A 22,827-nucleotide genomic window follows, 5' to 3' on the forward strand; every position below is an offset into this window, starting at 1 on the left:
AAATGACTGTCAAATGTCGACTATAAAAAATAAATAAAATAAGTAATATTATAGCTGTTTTTAATTTATCGTTATTTGATTTTAATAAATAATTACAAATGGATAAAAAGAGATCTTTTAACGTTTTATCAACAACTGATTCTGTAAAATTGAATATAAATAATCGTAATCAGAATAAAGATTCCAAAGGAGATGGCAATATTACACAGAGTTCATCGCGGACACAATACTTTAAAAGAGAATTTTACACTGGTGAAATCAGAAAATTGAATGAGAAAGAAGTAAAGAAACTAAGGGAAGGCTTAGATAGTTCTGGATCATCGGAAACTTTTCAATGCGTCCACGGACCCGAGGGGAAACAGTATACTGAAGAGGAAATTTTAAATAAATATTTAACAAAAAAAATCGATCCTATTACAGTCGGTAAGATTAATAACGAAAGTATTACATTAACTTAATATAATCGCCCTTGCCCTAGAGAGAAGGCAGTATTTTTTCTTAACTATTTCGCATGGTGCTTACGCACCTATCACTTAGATGAGAGTAAGTATACTACAAATAACTTTAACCTATAGTACACCGTCACTGTAGTTCATAGCCAGTATCAGTTAATGAATGAAATAAATGCAAAAATAATCCAATAGTACTACACTAATTATTGAACAGGTCTGGTTTTACGTACGACAATATTGGTACATAGAATACAAGTTAATTTGCATAATCAAAGAAATCAATTTAAGAAAGTCAATACAAAGGCACGTACGCATTATGAAAGTATATACTTGTCGTAAAATATAATGAAATGCTAGTCCTTCTACTGGTTTAATAAACTTTCCCTCACCCACATAACCTTTAAATCTGTTGTCATATATAATTGTTATGATTTCTCGTGTGCCACTATCTTGACCTGCAAACCGTGGCCATTGTTTCTCGATCAAATGGTCGCAACCAATAACAATTTATTAGAATGCACATTAAAGTGTAAGATTCCGGTACGGACGGTACTCTACATTCTTCATGGTTTTAATCAAATAAACAATAACAAAATAGTATATGACGAGATATCACAAAGTGAAGTGATTACCCATCACAAACTCAAAATGATTACTTCAACGGTAAACATTTTGTAACATAAGTTTTAAAACATTTTTGCCGTTTATGAGATCTCTTAAGTTTGTATGTATAACACTGTACAGAACTGTATAGGTGCTAAGATTTGAAATGTCATATTAATTACAGATCAGACATGGGTAGATCCTTGCCCATTAAAAGTCGGATGGGAAGTTGCTCAGACTTTAGTCTTCATGGTGAAAGATCCAATTGCTATGAAACAGTTAGATCGTATGCAAAGCTATTTGAGAGATTTTGCTAAAACTGCTGAATTTGGATATGTATCCTTTATGAACAATGTTCGGTAAAAGTGAATGGTGACCAATTATAAATTTCTCATGGAGTAAAACGTGTATGTCCATTGTTCGTCATTCTTAGTCATTCGTTCCCATGATTTGAAATGTTGATAGTATATAGCATTGGGAGAAAGTATGTAGGTATGTCAGCATTACATCTATATCTTCATCTTACTTTCAAGTGACATTAGATGTGGAAAGTTCGCAACTTCCAAGAAGTGTTATCGATTAGGATATGGATTAGTTTTACATTTAGAAGTCTGGAAGTACAAAATATGATTTTATCTCAATCACTTGAAAACTGATTTTCATGTCTCACCTATATTAATGTTAAACTAGGAAACTCAAATAATAAACAGAAAATTGACGTTTTGGATGATCTTTGTTTGATGTTGGATTATTTCGTAGAGAAGTTGTCTCCCAAATATGTGCTAAGAGAAGAAATAATTCAATTACTGCATTGTATGGAAAAGCCAATTTTATTAAATGCTACTTCAGATGTTGTTACTTATTTCCATTCTTTAACTGACTACATCAATTTCATGGGTGAGTATCTGTAATAGATCCTATTGTTTAAATTCAGTTAACATTAATAGGTATCGATGACCGTTGTGTCTGATTGAAGTACTTCCTACAACAGATATGTCTTTAAAACTCGCGTTTCTATACATCTGGGTACAGTCTTTAAACGGTATTACTTCAATCGCAATAGATGTAAGGTTTTCTTATCCGTGACAATCAATTCGTTCACGCACGCAGTTGATGTCGTTCCATTGTTATAGTCAAAGGGGACAATGGCGATGGCACTCGAGGGAGTTTTACTCCTATTTTGGTGGCCTTAAAGTTATGGAGCAAGCGCGTGTCTGACACGTCTCGATGCTCGGACCACTCAGTACCCCGCCCTACTTGTGGCTTATAATCTAGAGCGTTCTAAATTCGATCTTAACTTTCTATTGTAACATGATGTATACACATTAATATCTATAGGACGTTTGGAGAGAATATATATCAAAGATTTGCGTGCACATTTCCCCTTTATTCTGCATGGAAATGTTCAAGTCATCGATGTTATGAATAAAACAGATAGGTGCAAGCGTACAGAGATATATAGGTCCGTATCCCCACAATTGAGATTTAGTACTGAAGGGTTAAGTATTTAAGTCAAGACATCTTACTAAACTGTCTGAGAGTCTTATGTTTTTTAATAATTTCAGGTTACCTCCTCGTGCGTTTAGAAGAAGATGATATATTCGACATAGTCTCGAATGCACTGATCTGGCATCTATCGTATCCAGATTTCCTACGTAAAAATGGCCAGATCCGACAGAGTCACACATTTGTGGCTGCAACTGGCCTTTGTGAAACCGTAGTCAGAATGTTGTCGTTGTCCACAAATCGCCGTTTTCCCACATTTTTAGAGATCGCGCTTTTATTTGCCTGCGACAATGTAGACATATGTGTGTAACTAAGATGTTTCTTAATCTTAAATGACTAATTCTACTATAATTCGACGAGAATCATTAACATCTTTGATCATGTGATCTTATTCTATAAATTCTTATAAAATGCGTGAGAATTAGTTTGCAAAAAAACAAATCTGTTTGTCTGACTTTTTCTTCTTTTTAACCGACTTTCCAAAAGAAGGTTATCAATTTGTCTGTATATTTGTTTTTATTTGTTGGACACAAGTGTTTTTATTTCAATGTTTTGTGTTCCAGGTGTAACAATGATGAGGAGTAATATAATCGAAAATTTATTTTATCGCTTCAATCCCTATTTCCCTGATAGAGATTTGCCAATATATGATATAAATCCAGCAGATCCTCAAGACTTTAGAGTGGTACTAGGTAAGTTCTAACGAACAATTGTAAGAGTAACTTTATTTTTTTGGCCCAAGAGTCTGTAATTTTTTCCTATATCAGGGTTACCACTTCTACCACTGTAAGGTCACTTTCCCTCTGCTAATACTCTCAACGATGGTATTCTCGTGCTCCAAAATATCACTCCTGTAGTGAAAATTAATCTAAATATTATGAAATTCGTCGCTAATACTTCTCAAATTCCAATCGACTGTTATTCAACATATCTATTCACGCTGCTATAATAGCGATTGCAATTAAAGAGATGAATATTACAGGTGCTAGCAGTATAAACTTGTCTACAACGCTCTCTTTACTTTTGGTGCTATTAAAAACGACAAAAGATATAATGAGTGTTGATCCTGAATTCTGTTCAACCCTTCCATGTCCTGATTCATACAGCCAAAGGTAACTAAGCGTTTGTACACAACGCGAATGCACGTTGAATGCGCCACACTGTTGCCAAAACAATATGCGTTCAGTGCGTTTACATTGCGTTCACATTCTTTATCTAGTTTTACAAGTTTTGGTTCAATAGAGCCATATGGTTGAGTTTATTTTTTTGTGGCAATAATTTAAACCCTAACTGGCCGTGGAATAATCTTCCCTTTATTCGTCATCCGTCTAGACGTCCATAAATAAACTTATCTGTGTGAGGTCTGGTTTATTTATTTTCATCGATTCTTGTTGTTAACAATAATACATTTTGTGAGATAATTGCATATTATTGGCAGATAATACGAAATCAGTAAAGAGGATATTCTAGGGATTATTTACGTCCATTTTATAACAGCTGTGTTTCAAGATTTTATCAAGATAAGATTCTATAAGCCAAGACAATTAACCCTTTAATTATTTAGTTACTTTATAATTGTCATTCTGTATTAGTATTGTATAGCGCTCTTATTCATGCCAGAACAATTTTGTTGATAAATCTAATTAACATTCTACATTGTTATTCAGATGCTTCGCTTGGGCATATCGATATGAGTGTCGAGCAAGAGATCATCGTCATGAGAGAATTACATTGACCATCATTTCCTCTTGTCTTCTTCATTGTTTCGGCGACCGATTAACCGAGTTGAGCAACTCTTTAATGCCAGGTTATAATCTTACTAAAATTATTAATGCGATAGTTTAGATGGATGGATGTTTGTTACAATTTGTAGCCTAAACTACTGAACGGATCTCTATGAAATTTGGCACAGAGGTAGAGCATAGTGTATAAGAATACATAGGTTACTTACTTTTGTTTGTTTTTATTTCCACGCGAACGCAGTCTCGGGCAAAAGCAAGTTTTTACATAATGTTGTTCAAGAGAATACCTACATTTTTTTAATAATAAACATAAGATATCAATGTATTTTAAGCACCTGATTTTTTAAAAAAAGTTTTAACTAATAACATATAAAACTATCCTTTAATATGACTGTTTTCGGATTAATCTGTTATAATCACTGCAATAAAAAATAGGGATCTATGCACTCCTTTTGGTATATGATGCATTCTATTATATTATTGAACAATGAATTTAACATCAGTAGAACAAGGTCAAAACCTTGAATAGGATAAACAATATCTGTCTTAGACGATGCATCTTTCATAACAATATATTATATAGATCGTCGGTGACGCAGTGTAAGTGCTGGACTAATTTAGGATATTCTATAGTAAGAGCGTGCTAAAACTAAACTATCGCACAACTGTCTACTCTCGCTTTGATTCCTATGACCTAATATGGTTGTGCGCCCCTACTGGATTTTTAGTTGTGCGACGCAACAGTTAGTTGGCTGCAAAACAATCGACAATCGAACAACAGTTGTGCGATAGTTTATTCAAAAGGGTGCGCGCACTTTAAAAATAAATAAATAATTGTATAAAATTTTGATCGACATTATTTTCAAGATAAATCTAGAATTTAATACGTGATCATATCTTAATGAAAAACAAATGAATGCATGGTTTTGGTAACTCAAAACTAAAAAACGTAATTAATTCTTCGCAGATGTGATATCGTTGTCAGTGCGGACGGAAATACCGGCAAGACCTGATTGGACGGGATCCATCAACTTCAATACGAGTCAACTGGATGTCCGATTCAAGCAAGTTTTAATATACTTAAGCGTGGATTTCTTCAAAACATTCCCTAATAATAGATTTGTGAGTAAAAAATGGTAGTTTCATAATTTTTGTTTTTAATACGGCCACCAACAGCAAGGATATAATTTGTCGCACTCAGGTGTCTTTGGTTTAATGGAGTCCCTTATTCTAAACTTAAAATGAAATCCACACTAAGAGTACGATAAAATAACCATTAACGGGCTGTTACGTTTATTCTAGCCCATATCAATATTTTGTGCTCTTCTAAAATTTCTGTATATTTGTAGAATATGGAATCTCGACACTGGCTTCTAGGTCTTATGTATTTACTGGATCCAGTCCTCTGTAAGCTCCGAGCTCGTTGGTCACCGGCGCTTTATTCAGACTTAAGAAAAACAACGTTTAAAGCATTGATTTGCACCCTTCCTATAGCGTCGATGCGTCTAGTACAAGAAATTGGATTAATAAGAAGGTATTGTAAACTTTTTATATATATATAAAAAGGTGGCAAACGAGCAAGCGGCCACCTGAATCCACCGAAATGAAAAGCGACCGCTGCCCATAAACTTTCGCAACTGCAGATGCGTTGCCTACCCCTAATTGATGAAGTACGAAGGAGTCGCACAAAAAGACCTTCGTCCTTCGACCACATCTTCACCTTGGTCTAGGTGGGATAGTGGTCAAGCGCTGGTTTTTTTCAATTTAAAAAAAAAAAAAAAAAAAAAGAGAACATTTCCATCCTATGCTTATCCTCCACTGTCAAATCCACTTTTTTCCCATTCTTTCCTTTTAAGAATAGGGTGGAAAGGGAAAGGGACTAAAAATTAAGCCTCCGGCACCACATTCATAAGACGAAACGCGGAATTGCTTCCAATTCACGCCTGTTTTCTGTGTGGTCGTGGTATTACACCGGGCGAGCCGGCCCATTCGTGCGAAGATGTTAAAGCGGGCTCTACCACTGAAAAACTAATTAAATAACTTTTTAGAAAAACCGATAAGCACTTATTTTCCCGGTGATACATTTTCGTTGAACTTTGTGTATATTTTATTGTGCTTGTTTTAGATTAATGTGGTACATTGAATGGTATTCTGAGAGTCCGTACGACTTATCTGTACTATACTGGTGTCTTAGAGTACTGCAAGTTACTATTAGTCGAAGAGACAGTTACCTCCGACGACATATGTTGAATGATTTGTTTGACAGTCACGGTATTATTGTACTTATACGTAAGTATTATAACTTTAATAACGATTATTATAGTACTAAGTTAAATGTAAAATACTTAATAAGGTCTCATTTATCGACAATATATTCATGATTCCATAACAAAAAAAAATATCTGTTTACATTATTACCTTGCTTGCATTGGTTTGTTTTATTACTTTAAGCCTTCTACAGTTACTGCCTAAAATGTGATATAATCTTTACAAAACAATAACATGGAAAACATTTAGATCTCTGCCATACTCTCCTTGATCAAAAACCTCTACCGGTGGAGAAGAGCCAAGTGATCTTGTGCGTATGTTTAAGACTTCTAACAAGTTGTACTGAAGTTAACTCTGGATTAGAATGCCAAGTGTATCCATTTATCAAATGGCCCAATTCTGTCCAAACTCTTTCGACAAGGATGCTGAATTTAGTACTTAGCTCATTGCAAGCAAATCTGATTTTAAATGAAAGGTAATTTTATATCAAGAATGTTTTTTCCTTAAATTGAAACAGATTTTATGGATAGGTATACTGGGTATGTGTTACGATGACCTTAATGTTTCTAATAATAAACTAAGACACATTGCAATAAAGAAGCAGCAAGAGAAAAAAAAATAGGTAAATGCAAGTAGGAAATATCAATTTCTCTAAATACACGTAATAATTTTACGTCGTTTCCTATACGACAATATTGTGGATGCCATTAAGCTCTTACCCTAAAATACTTAATGTTAACTACAGTTGTTTCTTGTTCAACTCAAAAACTCGTTGCAGTTATACGTCTTTTACAAAATCAATAATTGTCGGCCACAAAAACCGGCTAGTATAACAAACATGTTTAACTAAGTGATCTAAATGTTTATAGAAATATGCGTGTTTCTACTACAGAATGTTAAGAGTTTAGTCTTTATTTTAGATGGATGATATCCTTACTAAACTTCGTATGGGAATCGATCATTTGGAACGGCACATATAGATCAAGATTTGTAGCGGATGACGGAGTTTATAAGCTTTTGGACATGATTTCTGTACGTCTCATGTAACATGATAATTATTATGACATCGCAAATATTATAATAAAAGGACAGAAATTGGCTATCATAGTCATATAAAGAAGTGACCGGAATAGAGTTGTCTATGTTTACAAGTATGTAATATTGTTGACGCAATTATTCACGTCTGGTATTACGAGATGGGGTACAAATGGCGATATTGCACATTTCCACCTCATTTGTTTAATAAAAAAAATAAACACTTTATAGTAAATCTTTGACAAACAAGGAAGTAGTTCTGAACGTTTATGAATGATTACGTCGACTTATTACTAAAATATAATGGTTTTGTATTCATTTCAATATATCGACGTCAGAATTGTAATTTTATATGCAAAATTAATAGTCGAGACAAAAAAGTGAAACTTTGAGTTGAAATCAACCGGTCAATCGGGTTCATTTCTTCTGACGGTTATATTTAAGCTGATATTTGAAATATTAAGGGCAATTATTAATAATACTGATATTTATCTTGAATGTGTAATTGAATCCCGTTAGTTTAAAATTATACGGGCTCAGTAATCAGAGAATGAACTCACGACTGGAATATGACTATTGCTTTCTTCTATATTGGAAGCTATGTGACATAACTACTTAAAGAACCGCTTATGTTGTTAGAATCAATTTAACAATCAGTCAAAAGAGTAAAAGAACTTGTGATTTCCGCATAGATCTTAATTTAATGGATTGAATATCTTGACTCGGACTATACATTCAACACTAGGTTTTAAATAGAAGTTAAAACTTGTATTAAATGTTGCATTGTTTAATAATGAACGGCATACATTGTCATGGATTTACATAACAAAATGTCAGTCAAGTAGGTAGCAATTACTGCATGTTTATGTTTTGTTTGATGCGCACAGTTGACCACGCGTCCTGTACAATGTCTTGCCCTTGCACTTCTATGCGACGTCGCGCGCGCCGGCGAGGCAGTCGGACAGATTGTCACGTGGCGTGCCAATTCTTCTGCTTCCCAAGTTGTAAGTTCATAGTTCTGATTGAAATTAAATAGAACGTAAATCGTATTATTATAACGACGATTTTTAGATACCAAACTTAGTGAGAAGAGGCGCCACGATCGCGAACTTACTAGCAGCTATCTTTCGTGATGAATGTCACGCGAAAAAGATTTTATTAAGCGATACAGGTGTGATACAAGGTAAGTTTTCCTCTGTATTAGAATATTAAGTTATTTTTATTAAGGTTTCATTTCCATGTTAACGTGTTAATGATTTATGTTTATATATTCTTGTTTTACTGTTACGTTAAAAATTATTAATATAACTACTAGCTTTCCCCGCGACTCTGTCCGCATGGATTTAAACTAAGTAGCCTATGTGATATTCCTGACTATACATCCATACCAAATTTCATCGAGATCCGGTCAGCCGTTTAGGCTACAAAATCTAACAAACATCTATCTAAACTTTCCATTTATAATATTAGTAAGTTTAGTAAGAAGTAAGATGTTTGAATCATTCGTGATAATCGAACTGCTTTGATATATTTGAATTTGCTTTGCTATTGAACGTATTCACGATCTTACATTTCGTACTTATCACGAAAACCAATAAACAACGATGTAATATTAACAATATGATTTGTATTGTGGTCATACAACTAAATATGTGACGTATAAAGTATTAGGCATATTTAACTTATTGTGTAAACAGATTTAGACTGTCCCTTGATGCGTTCGGAGATAAAAGAACAGATATATTGTTTACGTCCTGAACAATATATTCGTGGGAATGTCATATGCCTACCGGCAGCTGATATAGCGGGATCTCGTTTGTCAAAGGTTACCATTTTATCATTATTAAATTTGGATATAATTCTACATATACTTAAAATACTATATTTACAGGTGTTTGCTATTCTTCATATGCTTTCCAAAGACTTGGCCTTTAAAGTATCGCTCGCAGATGATACTTACAATCTATACAAGAATATCAAGTTGCCGCCACAAGATGAGGTGTCTGCACTTCAATACTAGTCAACACACTATATAAATTTCATTGACATAAGCACTTTTTTGTAAACTATTCCATTTTATAAAGTATAATTTTTTCCTAATAATTTAACGACTATTTAGTAGTCTAGTAATAGATTTACTACATTAGTAGTTACTTATTCTATAATTTCAGGCAACACTAATTCTGTGTTCACATTATCTAACATTGAAACTTAACGAAACATGGATTGAAACTAAAATTCTTAGCCCGCTTTTGTTACCGCAAGGTGCCGAAACTCTCCAAGAATTGGTAGAAATAGCGCAGTGAGTTCATCGTATTTATTATGACCTATTTTTATGTGTATGCAAAAGTAACGGTTATTTTTAAATTCTAGCGGTTGGGCAAAAGAAATAAAACAAATGCAAGAAGAAATATTCATAAGAAGTCAAAAAGAGGTATGTTTTTCAAAATGTTTTAATGTTAATTACTTTTGAAGCTACTTGTAAACGAAAAGTTCGAGAATTGTATAGAACAGCTACACCTTTTTGTCCACAGCAGGCTAGATGATTACTTTGATCACCTTAACCTCTTATTTGTCTTTAGGATTGCCTAGTTGAATGTTCTTTCTACGAGTTCCTTAGCCGGGCTCGACTGAATATTGCACTGGACGCATTACGTGAAGTCCGCTGTATGGCGAGGGCATCAGATCGCCTTCAGATATCACACGATCTGTTGCACGACGCTGTTATGGCGCAGAAACTTAGACATGATCTATCGCAGAGTCTGAACACAGAAATAAAGAAGACATACATCGCCCCTTTAGATGCAAAGGTGATCACACACCTAACATCGTGTTTATGTTTAACATTTGTAGAAAATTTAGAATTTAAAACACCTTAATTTTTGCATTCATCGGAAGAGTACCAATAAAGCATAACTTTTATAACAAAGACTCTTTCAGCATCTGCACTTTTTATGTTATTTGTCTATGGTCAAGTTTCTTTTAGGTAATAGATTTCATGCCATTAAGAACATTTCATCTCTAATGAGCCAATATTTTATTTCAGAACACAATTGGTCAACACGTGAAAGTTACAAGCATAAAACCGAAGCAAATCGATTCCAAAGATCTATGTGTTTGCCATGTATGTAGCAAAGTTCATTGTAGACATAAGCAATTTTAATTAATCTATTGTCTATTAAAGTTTCAGAACTATGCTCAATTTGTTTTTTATAAAATTCGATAAACAACAAACTTCATCAGACGTGTATAAACGGCAGTAACACCAAATAAATATGCTAATCTCTTTAAAGCAGTGAGAGGGATTCCGAAACATCAGATAACTGGTAAGTTACATGTTTCAAAATAAAACCAACAGGTACCATGTAATTGTTTATAATCAAAAAAGTACATGTCAATACGCCCTACTTATATCGCCCTTAAATGAAGACTTAAAAAAAGAAGTAAATCAGTCACTAATCAATGATCTATAATAATATGGATGCTTTATACGTTAAACAACATTTTTATTACATAATTCGTTAACACAGACAATTCCAAAAAATATAGTGAAATTATAACTATTGATTTGCGTTTGTCTACCTCTACACAAAACTGGAAGAGATATGAACATTCTGGAAATTACCAATTAATTTGTAAAAATTAGAGTATTTAATATTGCGTGTCGACTGCGGTGAAACTCGTATCAATACATATCGTGGTCCCTCTCTTTTTATACGCAAAAAACAAAGACAACATGTGCCCATACAAGCGTCACGGCAGACCAGTTTAACTGTTATTCATTTACTTGATTATTTTAATATTGCATAGTTCGAATTCATATGAATCTAATCTATATTTCTGGGGAAACATAAAACCAAGTTGAAACATTTAAAAAGAATTTTTTTTTCTCTTTGTAATAACAATTGTTACGATCATAAAAGCTTTCTTAGACAACATGTCGTAGAGTTCAAATGTTTGTGGGTTTCGACTGCAGTGATATTTGTGTTAATACATGTCATCGCTCACATTCCCTTTGAAAGAACAGACACAGCATACAACAGACAAATGCCACTGCAGTGTAAACCTACCGTTATAACGTTACATAATTATAAAATATTGAAAATTGACTAGGAACATAATTATGATTTATATTCAAACAGTTAATATTATTTCTCTTACAATAGACAACATTTCCAATATTCATTCATATTTAGTATATGGCCAGTGATTGTATAGAATATGTTAACTACATAAAAGCCATACGATCTAAGAATTGGTATACTATGATTAAAGAGTTTAGCAGATCACAGATTTATTATACTACAACAGATTGACTTTGAACACAATTTTTTTGTACAGAAGGGACATATATTCATAATGTTTAATCACATGCCGTAAATTGTATTTTTATTATTAATTTATAAAAAGTTTTTTTGACAAAGTAAAAAAAAACAAATGGAAAAACACTTTTAGGAAATTGATTAGGCTATATGCTTTTTATCACTTGAAACAGGAGATTGTAAAAGTCCTCATTTTCTAATGCCATATAATAAATCTATGAATAAACCTAACCTTTTGATTATAGCTAATTGGCACTTCTAATTAGTTTAATAAACTGCCATTTCATATTTAAGGCACTACGATATCGTATCTACCGTATCAATATAAGTAAATTATAAAAACATATTAAAACATAGTAAAACATTATTAAATATTGTTATAGGTGGAGCTGATTTAGAACATTTTCCTTTTAAAAGTCTTATAACGAAAATTTTAAACTACGAAGATTTTTTTTCGATTAAGGGCTTGTCCCACAATTCTTATAAATTGTCAGCTAACAATCTAACGTATTAAATATGTGATGGAAGTATCGGATTTTGGTAATCTAACAGTGACGTCACTTTTAAGCTATCTGAGTCTATCAGCCAGTAGTGGGACAGGCCCTTAAATTTTTTATAGCGTCACCGATCTTGTTTTGTTTATCATTATTCTATTATCTAATGTCATCAGTTTAATATTTTTAAAGTTACTGAGCTATACTTTTAGAAACAAGATATACTAAGCTCAACTATTAATACAATTAATTTATATTTGGAGAATTTTAATAAATACTTTTTAAATATTCTCTAATCCTTAAAATATATTATTCTCTTGAATAATCAACAATGTGTTAAGTTTAAAAACTATGTACTATTTGCCAAGACAAGGTTTTGTTTTGTATGAAATCTGCAGTTATTTTTATGATTAACACAATATAAAAATTAAAGAATTTGTACGTTTTCAAAAACATTGTCTCATAAAATATTATCAATAAAATCATATAAATATTAGATTACAATTAGTTTGAACTTATCGCGATCCTAAATTAAAATCGAATAATTAAGATTATCGTGATAGTGTTTTTCTTCGAGTCTCAAAATATGGCAGGGTATTGTCACTTAACCGAGCATTAAATATATTGCTTGTGTTACATTTATTTTATTAGTAGATATGAAATATGGGAAATCAATTTACAATAACAATGGCAATAGTTCACTAGAAATCAGAGTTACTTTTATGTAGAAATATAAATAAATAAACATAATTTTTTCTGGGAATTAGTTTAAACGTTTTTTGTCACAAGAACATGCCCATTTTATGGGTACACTTATATATCTGATACAAAACATGACTTATATCTTTCCTAGTTTTTACACTTAGCAAACACCGTAAGATATGCTAGGAAATGATTTCGTGAAATAAATAATGAAATTCTTAATAATGCTGACAGCAATTGTGTAAATCATATAATCACAGTTGTACATAATAATAAATAATGATGAAATGAGTATATTGGTTTTGAAGGACGTAAAACATAATGAAAACAGCACACAAAAAATAAAGTTATATCTACACCCCTATTCTATGACTATAACATGATATTACATATATATTTGGAAGTGAGTAAATAAATTACAAATACACTCATGAAAGTATTTAAAGAAAATTAATCAATCCTAATAAGTCACACACTTTACAGCGCGAGTATTAAATATTTCCTTAAATATAATATAATAATATTTAATAATCAACAGTATTTCCAAATGCAAACTAAACAATTGCGAAATTCATGAGTGTTGGAAAAAAAACATAAATCGTCATGTAAATTTCTGTTCTGCAAGAATATAAATATTCCACAGCAAATACATCCATTGCAACATTTTAAATATTTCCATGAGTGTTGTTTTTAGGCCATTTATAGGCCTTTCAAAGTACCCTACGGGTATACTTACTTAAGAATGATCAGACCCTTGTTCAGAGTTACTGAACATTGATGCTACCATGCTGTCAAACTCTGGCACTGCATCTTCAAACATCTTTAATTGTTTAGCAAGAGACTCTGAATCCGATGAGGCCGAGGTATCAGCTAACATATCGGACCAATCTTCAGTTGCTGTCCTCGCTTGCAGACATTCTTGGTAGAAATTAGCCAGTTCTGCTATCGGACTGCCTTCAGCAAATGGAAATTCCTGGAATATATCACATTATACATTAAAAACTGTAATAGTTAAATGAATAAATGATAACAAAACTTAAAGTCTTCACGATTCGAAAAATTGTTACATCTATACCCAATTTTATAGAGATGTCTTTAAAAGTTTTGGAATTAACAAGGTAAACATCCAAACATTCCTATTTATTACATTAACTATATTTCCCCCGCGACTTCGTCCGCGTGAAATTAAAAAGAATAAAAGTGAGTAGCCTATGTGTTCTTCCCGATTCCATGTCTGTGCCAAGTTTCATCGAGACCCGTTTAGCTGTTTAAGCTACAAACTCTAACAAACATCCATCCATACATCTAAACTTTCGCATTTATAATATTAGTAAGAAGTAAGATAAGAAAAATTAGAACTTTTGTAAAATAAATGAGTAAATACCCTGATATTTATGTCTAGCCTGTCCCACTAGGTTGCCTGTAAGATATCACTAATAGAAGTAAGGCCGCCCTTGCACTTTGTAGTTAATAAGCTTAGTTTTAGGTTGCTTTTGTAATGGTTTTGCATTAAATGTTAAATAAATACTTTTATTAAACTACTCACCATCAAACTGGTATATTTACTGCTCTCCCTTGGCTTTGGCACTTCAATAGCTTTACTCGAATGTGCTTGTACCTCTTCTATTTCAGTATTGTCCGCAGTTTTGGTTTCTTTTGAGTTCTCAGATATAGCTAACAGTTTCATTCTCTGTAACACAAAATTAAATTAAGTTTATCAATTCCATTTTCTATATATTTGTAGTAACGAAGTATAAAGTATTATATAACGAGATGCATATGTTAAGATGGATGTGTGGTGTGACAAGAATGGATTAAGATAAGAATGTGTATATTAGAGGAATTTTGAAAGTAGCCCCAGTGGTGGAGAAATTGAGAAGCAATAAGTTAGGGTGGGATGGACATGTTATACAACGAGATGTTGGGGACATGAACCAGACAGGAAAGTGAGAAGATTGAACATGGATGACTACAAAGGTAGAGAAAGACTGAAGAAAGTAAGGATGGATTGTATTAAAGAGGACAGAAATGTATGGAAGAGCAGTACATGGGGACCCTACATAGGATAAGGGCAAGTTGATGATGGTTTATTTGTCACTTTATAAGTTTATTCACCTCCTCCATTTTGTCCTTTTCTGCGAGCAGCCAGTTCATAGGTGGTTCAGGAGGTAACTGTTGATACAGCGATTCATGTAATTCTTTAATTTTTTGTACATCTACAAAAGCACCCGCTGTCAATGGTTTCGACAGGTCAAGTTCCTTCTTTTCCATATGATTTCTCCTGAAATATAACATGTTATATAAAGAAATACATTGCCAGATATACTGAGAAGTTCTACCCAAAGTTAAGGGTGACAAGGCTTTAGTTATAAACACTGGCGCAGAATGGATTGGTTGATTTTAGAGACATCATTTGAATTTCCTTGCAGATATGTACATGAGCATTGGTAACACATGGTCAGGGGCACTAATACTAAAAATCCTCTTTATCTCCAACAAGAATGCTTAGCAAAATGTACAACCTTATAATGAACAAAGTTGTTTTCGAATTACCCATGGGTCTCATGGGATTGTGGCATTAATGATTAGATAAAATTTTTACATCTATAACAATATTATAAAGAGGAAAGATTTGTATTTTTACATGTATTGAAATAACTCGAAAACAACTTAGCAGATTCCAAAAATTATTTCACCATTAAAAAGTTATATTATCAGCAAGTAACATAGGCTATACTTATTATCATTTTTTTAATTGCACGCGGGAAGTCGCGAGCAGCAGCTAGTACTTTAAAAATTTTGATTCTAGGTCTAAATGCTAAATTCTAAAATATCTGTATTGTCTAGTACTAAAAAAACATGCTATACCTCTGGTTTTCAGTAGGGAAGTGATCACTTTTCATCATAATATCCCCACAAGAGTTCACAGTAGTATATCTAGCTCTATCCTCAGGTAACATCGTCATTTTTGTTCTATATACAACTTCAATTAGTATTGTTCCAATTGCGGTATGCAGTTCACTTACTTTAATAGTCTTATGTTTTTCACCTTAAATATTATGTTTAAAATATTACATTTAATTATAAAACAATGTAAGCTAGTATGTTACTACTGAAAATACGAGTTTTATAGGTCTGTAATTTCTTCAACATTTAACTTGTTAATACCTACTTATTAGCTAGGTTATAGTTATCAGAGAACAACATATTTATGAAATAAATCACTTAACAATTATACAGATTTATTAAATGAATCATGTGAGTAATTCTGTTTACCACTGATAATATTAATTACTAAAAAATCAATTAATTACATTGTCTCTCATGTTTTGTTAGTGTATTACTACACATTTCAATCAGAAAGCAATAAGATTTTTCAAACAGAATTAGAAGATAACACAACTCACCTAACACATCCAAATTAGGTGGTCCACCATAAATTTTGTGTGAAATTTTATATGATTCTTTAAATTGAGATCGTGATAATTTATATGCAGGTGTGATTCTTGAAATACTAAGAGTCGATTTAAGCATTATGCCCATTCTATAGTATATTGTAGACACAGATATTGTGCCAATATCACATCCCGGTAGCAATTTTACAGTCCATACTTCAAGCACCATTTCATCGCCATCATTGGTTCTAAGTATAATTTCAATACAGAGAACCTTAGCAAGTGCCTCAATGACTTCTCCGTTTAAAACTCTTTTTGTATCTGTATTGATTCCTGGTTCATCTGGTATTGACAAATTAAACTAGAAAGGAACATTGAGTTAAAAATATTATAAGATATTGTAAAAAAACTATAATATACAACAAATGTTACAATGATATTTGGAAGAGAATCCTACCCATGTTAAACTATTAGGTGATGATGTTAGATCTTCGAAACCTTTTGGAGTCGTATAGTCATGAGTAATCTTTTTGCCCTGTCTGCTTTGTACAACTATCTGAACGACCTTTAGTGCAAGTATTTTAGTAAACTTGTACAACTTATAGCGATCTTGGGAGTCCAAATTTGTTGTAGCCATTGTTATTAATCATTAATAAATGATAAATATGTTATAATATTCACAATAGTACAGAGCACAATAAAAGTGTTATCTTTTAATTAAACACAATAAAACATGCTTGAATGTGTGATTAAATTTCTAGGTCAATAATTATGAATTATAAAACATAAATTTACAACAAAGAGTATAAAATAATTTCTAATAATAATATGGCACATAGATAAAATAATGTCTTAAAATGTGGTAATTTATTTTCAATTAACCGATTTCGATACATCGATATATTTTGACAAAAATAGCGATCATTGATATAGCCTGACCTGTTAAGTACAATACATACAAAGTACACTGAGGTGGTTATAGGGATTTTTTTATTTAAGAAAAATCGTCGACAGAAAGGGACCCTAGAAAACTCCTGCCTGACTATGTATCTGATCTGAGATAGGTTAGACTTTAAAATTTGAGTTATTTGGCCCGGCTTTGAACGAATTAATATTAGTTATAAGTTAATTTTAAATGCGAACAAGTTTTTCGTTGTAATTAATTACAAACAACTAAAAATATGTTTTAGTACTGACCCCAAGATATCAATTTAATCGACATGGAAAAGTTACTGCCAACACCGGTGACAAAAAAAAAGTTACACTATTGACACTTCTCTGACACTTGACAAATCTAAATTCAAATTTTTTTAAAACATTGTCGTGGGAAGTTATTGAGAGATTATTTTGTAATTGAGTAAATAAAAATTTTAATTAAAATAGTTTGTTTCTAATATCTAAACGTTGTATTTTTTTTTCATCTTAATTTCGTCTATTAGTATTTAAAAAGTTGTTCTTTAAAAATTGTTACATTGGCACTTAAAAATGCTTCATTTGGGTGAGGTTTTCCCGAATTTCACTGCTGATACAACTCAAGGTGAAATAAACTTTTACGAATGGCTTGGCGAATCGTAAGTTATAATTTTTTTTTTCAATAACAACTTCCTCAGAATTGTCTTGTAGAATATTTGTTTAACCACTATTTTATGTCATGTGTTATTTTCAGGTGGGGTATTCTCTTTTCGCACCCTTCTGACTTTACACCAGTATGTACAACAGAGCTGGCGAGGGTTCTTACGTTAGTACCAGAATTCAAGAAACGCAATGTAAAAGTCATTGGATTGTCTTGTGATACAATTGAATCTCACAATGATTGGTGTAAAGACATCCAGTGTTATGCAGGTAAATATTACATACATAATCACATTGTAGGTCAATTGATTTTACAAATGGACTCATCTTCATTATCTTCCTAAGACTCTCTAAATGAGGATTGGCACAGTGTATTCTACTCTTCCATACATCTCTTTTTGCCATCATATTTAAACACAAATACATCCTATGCATATCCCCATTCATAGAATTGATTGACATCTTTTACAGCCACAGCTGTAGGGGTAGAGAATAATTACTTTGTTTTTATGTTAATTATAATAATAGTAGCTGACATTACATTAATGTTTAATAGGTTGCAATGAGAGTGAAGTATTTCCATATCCCATAATTGAGGATAAGGCCAGAAATTTGGCAGTGAAACTGGGAATGGTGGATAAGGATGAACTTGATTCTTCGGGAATACCATTAACAGCTCGCGCTGTCTACATTATTGATCCCAAAAAGAAGTTCCGTCTCTCCATTCTCTATCCAGCAACTACTGGCAGAAACTTCGAGTAAATATGACATAATTAATTCCTTTTAATTTTATTTTCTTTTTTATTTTAATAGTGCTAACATTCTTTTCCTCTTATGACAAACTAGCTGTTCCCATGCGGCTTCATCCGCTTGAAATTATAAAAACTTTATTTTAATGATTACATTTGTGAAATTCAAATGCATAAATCACAACCTTGGTTCCTTGATGTTGGCAGCTCGTAGCTTACGGTCTCTCTCCCACATCAGGGTTTTTATCTAAGTTATTTTACCCCTTAAGTTTCATAGTGAGGAAATATGTAGCTTGTGTTTACTAATATATTAAATTTAATATTTCTAAAATGTTTCTAAAACATTGTGCGCAAACTCTGCGAGAATAATCCCAAGGAGATGATGACATTTAAATAAACAATCATTTTCTTTATTCGAAAATGACTTAATTTAAATATCTAGATGATATTCCCAGCTATAATAACAATAATACACTTTGTTTCAAGCTACACTCCTTTTTTGCTCATAGTTTGTTGGTAACAAAAAAAACTTAATACCTATGTTAGTTACACATACTATATGAATATTTTATTTTGTAACTTTAATATACATATTTTAAAATGGAGAATAGATTGTATATATAGTCACAAAATAAATGAAGTGTGACTTCTCTTTCCATCTTAGTACGGTTAAACAGTGTTTTTTGTTATCTTTGCTCTTGGTATAGTGAGAGTTTAATAACAAATAATCTACTACTAAAATTGTTTCCCATAAACAGACTGGAGTATGACAAAAATTCAACCTTGTGCTAAAACATAGTGTCATTATTACAGTCAAGGGTAAATAGCATGAATTATGTGAAACAGAGTACAATACCAAAAATATATTTAGAAATTCTTTGATAAAATAAAATTTAAGGTAACATATTTACGTCCATTGTGTTTGCAATTACATATGGTAGTTACGTTCTAGAAAAATATTGTTTCAAGGCTCATTATCCATAATGGTTTGAAATAGTATTGAAACATGCCAACTTTGTATAACAATGCAAACACCATTGGAGTTAAATGTGTAACTATTTTAGTACAAACTTTGTTGCTCCAATTAAAAGAAAAACGAATAGTTGGTGTAAATAAAAAAAAAATGGGGCCACCTACAGAAAGAGGCGCCATAGGTCTGACATACGCCTCTCTTCCCCCTCTATTGTAATGGTAAAAAAGAGAGCGCCATAGAAATATCGATATTTCGGTTGCTAGTATAGCAGAAACCGACACTTTGTATTCGGTATCAATTCGTTGCAGTGTCGGCGAGTGGTAGATTCGTGGTGTAATGTGCTACAACCTTTAACTGTTTAGAATGCATAAACCTATATTCTTGACTAAAGTTGTTTTTGTTTACAGTGAAATCCTGCGCGTACTGGACTCCCTGCAATTGACAGATAAGGCTAAGGTAGCTACACCTGTAGATTGGAAGGTTAGTTTTCCTTTTATTTTCCCATTGTTTCTATATTAATTACTTCATGTTTTACAGAAAGTTTTGGTATCATTTTCACAATTGGACATATACACGCATCTCAAGACGAGACATAATTATTAGTCTGTTATTAATGTTTCCTTAGTCTGATAATTGATGGTATACTTGAAAAGCGCATAATCGAACTAGGGATGTTGTCAAATTTCGACTAAACGCAGAAAAAGTTCACAATTAGGAAATTTGAATTCTACAGTTCATATCGATACTGTCCAAAAAATGCGTACGGTATAAAATTTCTGACAGTTTACAGCGCAATCCAATAACAAATTGATAAATTTCATAATCGGTCGGTGACATCTATAGAGAAGCTTAGTAAACTTGTAAGAGGAATAAATGTTGACAGAGTTGCGAGAGTACACGTAACGTCTCAATGCACGGTTATAAAACAGCGGCACGGCCTTCGCGTGGGTTACTAGTATTGTTTTCGTGGTACTCGTTAATTCTTACCAAGGTTATAACGAGTAGTATGATTCTAATTTGTAGTAAACCTCAATATGGTTCGATCACTAAAGATTTGCCACTTTCATTTATATATCAAAGGACTTTTTACTGTTGTAACCTGACTGGTTAGTTAAATAGATAAAAAACATATGTAATATGTTTCATAGTGACTCGATAGTGGAAAACTCTGCGTTGTTACAGATGGGCGATGACTGCATGGTACTACCAACAGTACCTGAAGAAAATATTGACACGCTGTTTCCACAAGGGGTCACCGTAGTCCCATTGCCTTCTGGCAAGAAATATCTCAAGAAAACGCCCTGTCCGGATGTTTAATCGTAGACTGATGTTCTTTATTTTTATTTTTTGTCATTAATGGCAAACGCCAGCCACTGATGTGTGCATTTTTGTTTTGTTTTCATTTAATTATTAAATAATGCATTAGAAAAACGTAATTTTGGTCTCGGCTGTTTACCCATTACCCAAATACATTTCTGTTAAACGTACAAAGAGTAAATAGTTATTGATCATAACTTTTCATTCGCTTTTTTAAAAAGTGTGATGATTAAGGATAGTCTGGTACTTCAACTTCTACACAATTGCAAGGTCTCCATTCTCTGTAACGATAAATTAATAGTGTTCGAATGAAATAAAAAGATACAGATTAATGAAAAATAAGACACATGTAATGAAATATAAAATAACTACAAAAAAGAACCTATAATCGTATGGCAGCCACCGCTGCTCTTAATATGTACCGCACTATTGCTAAACCAACGGACAACGACTTTAAAACTGGTTTCCGATCTCATATCTTGCCTCTCCCGTATTGCGGTTTGATTTTTTTTTTATTTTTGATTGTGATATACAGTGAGTGAGTTATACCATATTATACACAAATATATTTTATAAAAGATACTACTTTATGCCAAATCTTAAATTTTATCTTTTTTACAATCAGCAAGCAATTTTAATGGGTTCAGTAAGTGTGGTATTATTGAAGAATGTTAAATTATTATTTACTTTTTGGATAACTTAAAATATAAACTGACCCTTTTGCTTAGTAAAGAGGTTTCTCGTAGTCCATTTATTTACCCTGCCTGCCTAAAAAATTCCTCAACTTTATTTTTATAACATAACACCTTCGTACTACTTTGAACACAGACCACAACACTGTGACATTAAGATTTAACCTTTACGTTTCGAAATCATAACAAGTAATGGAGTCGAAGTCAGCAATTATCACATGAGTGGGATTCTGTGTTAAGAAAAACACAAATTTCTGCCCAATACATACAACAAATTTCACGAAACAGTTTAGGTTTATTCATTGATGATTGCTGAGCAGTTTCAGTCCGCGGGTACTATGCGACAGGTGCGTCTGCATCGGAGATGTAGATGAAAACATTGTTAGGGATCTGGTCGACACCCCGAAGCCCGACGGTCGGTAGGCAGCCCAGTGAAAGCCCTCACTTTCATCGTAGTGGGGCGGCCCGGCCACCGCCACAACAAAAGTGAACGTCACCGAGAGCGCATACCACGCGCGTCGGCCAGTCGCTTGACAGTACGTTTTCGAGCGTGTCTTACGCGTCTCGTGCGGCCCGTGCTCTCGCGATGCCCAAGTGGTGGTTGGTGGTGCTACTGGCAGCGAGTGCGGCGGCGGGCGGCCGCCTGCCCCGTACCTCGCCGCCCGCCTCAGCGCCCGCGCCCGCGCCCGCTCCTGCGCCCGCTCCGCGCCTTCCCCAGAGGAACTTTACCCTGTCCAGCAGGACATCCGTGCGGAACAGGTCAGTCCTCGATTTACACAATTAGTAACATGTATTTTACTGCAGTATGTATCTACGTTTGCGAAGGTCGTCAATAACCAGATGTTGTTTATGTATTTCTTTAGGCCTTCAAACCTCACATTACTTTTATTTTGAGTTGTTTGTACGTCGAAACAGGGTTTTGCTAGGGTACATATGTTGAAATGACTAAAATTTAATTTAATAATAGGAATATATTGTTAATGAATGGCGATGTAAGATTAAATT

General features: G+C 33.0%; 4 protein-coding genes across 7 annotated transcripts in view; 3 read left to right on the forward strand and 1 right to left on the reverse strand.

The window, feature by feature from the left end:
• The first annotated feature begins 48 nt into the window (after positions 1–48).
• Positions 49–12,349, forward strand: LOC106109021. 4 transcript variants are annotated; one of them, XR_001225986.1, is made up of 22 exons: positions 49–423; positions 1,240–1,391; positions 1,766–1,952; positions 2,621–2,863; positions 3,125–3,253; positions 3,544–3,673; positions 4,229–4,368; positions 5,271–5,425; positions 5,653–5,837; positions 6,429–6,592; positions 6,821–7,046; positions 7,492–7,603; positions 8,494–8,610; positions 8,678–8,789; positions 9,304–9,431; positions 9,498–9,605; positions 9,778–9,908; positions 9,980–10,040; positions 10,189–10,416; positions 10,653–10,730; positions 10,850–10,932; positions 12,312–12,349. XR_001225986.1 is itself a non-coding variant. In XM_013290415.1 (21 exons), exons 1-21 carry the CDS (start codon positions 99–101, stop codon positions 10,830–10,832), a joined length of 3,153 nt encoding a protein of 1,050 aa, XP_013145869.1. In that variant the 5' UTR covers positions 49–98; the 3' UTR covers positions 10,833–12,323. The 4 variants fall into 4 exon arrangements, 3 of the variants coding, with proteins under 3 accessions (XP_013145869.1, XP_013145871.1, XP_013145870.1); XM_013290415.1 differs by having other exon boundaries at positions 10,791–12,323; XM_013290417.1 differs by having other exon boundaries at positions 10,850–12,323.
• A 145-nt stretch (positions 12,350–12,494) lies between these two features.
• LOC106108995 (autophagy-related protein 13 homolog) lies at positions 12,495–17,316 on the reverse strand. The gene is made up of 6 exons (XM_013290377.1): positions 16,977–17,316; positions 16,532–16,880; positions 15,993–16,173; positions 15,240–15,405; positions 14,671–14,814; positions 12,495–14,097 (listed from the first exon to the last, which is right to left on the reverse strand). The coding sequence occupies exons 1-6, from the start codon at positions 17,154–17,156 to the stop codon at positions 13,861–13,863; spliced, it is 1,257 nt and encodes a 418-aa protein (XP_013145831.1). The 5' UTR covers positions 17,157–17,316; the 3' UTR covers positions 12,495–13,860.
• Positions 17,317–17,915: 599 nt separating this feature from the next.
• Positions 17,916–21,256, forward strand: LOC106109009 (peroxiredoxin-6). Its single transcript, XM_013290399.1, has 5 exons — positions 17,916–18,090; positions 18,186–18,361; positions 18,648–18,849; positions 20,221–20,293; positions 20,996–21,256. The coding sequence occupies exons 1-5, from the start codon at positions 18,005–18,007 to the stop codon at positions 21,128–21,130; spliced, it is 672 nt and encodes a 223-aa protein (XP_013145853.1). The 5' UTR covers positions 17,916–18,004; the 3' UTR covers positions 21,131–21,256.
• Positions 21,257–22,289: 1,033 nt separating this feature from the next.
• The window catches only part of LOC106109007 (fibrinogen alpha chain), a 54,033-nt gene continuing 53,495 nt past the window's right edge, over positions 22,290–22,827 (forward strand). Inside the window, exon 1 of the mRNA XM_013290394.1 lies at positions 22,290–22,581. Within this exon, the coding sequence (XP_013145848.1) occupies positions 22,409–22,581 (173 nt within the window). The 5' untranslated portion in view covers positions 22,290–22,408. The remainder of the gene's footprint in view (positions 22,582–22,827) is intronic.

The sequence above is a fragment of the Papilio polytes genome, unplaced genomic scaffold (assembly GCF_000836215.1).
Source record: "Papilio polytes unplaced genomic scaffold, Ppol_1.0 DF821388.1, whole genome shotgun sequence".
Taxonomy (NCBI): domain Eukaryota; kingdom Metazoa; phylum Arthropoda; class Insecta; order Lepidoptera; family Papilionidae; genus Papilio; species Papilio polytes.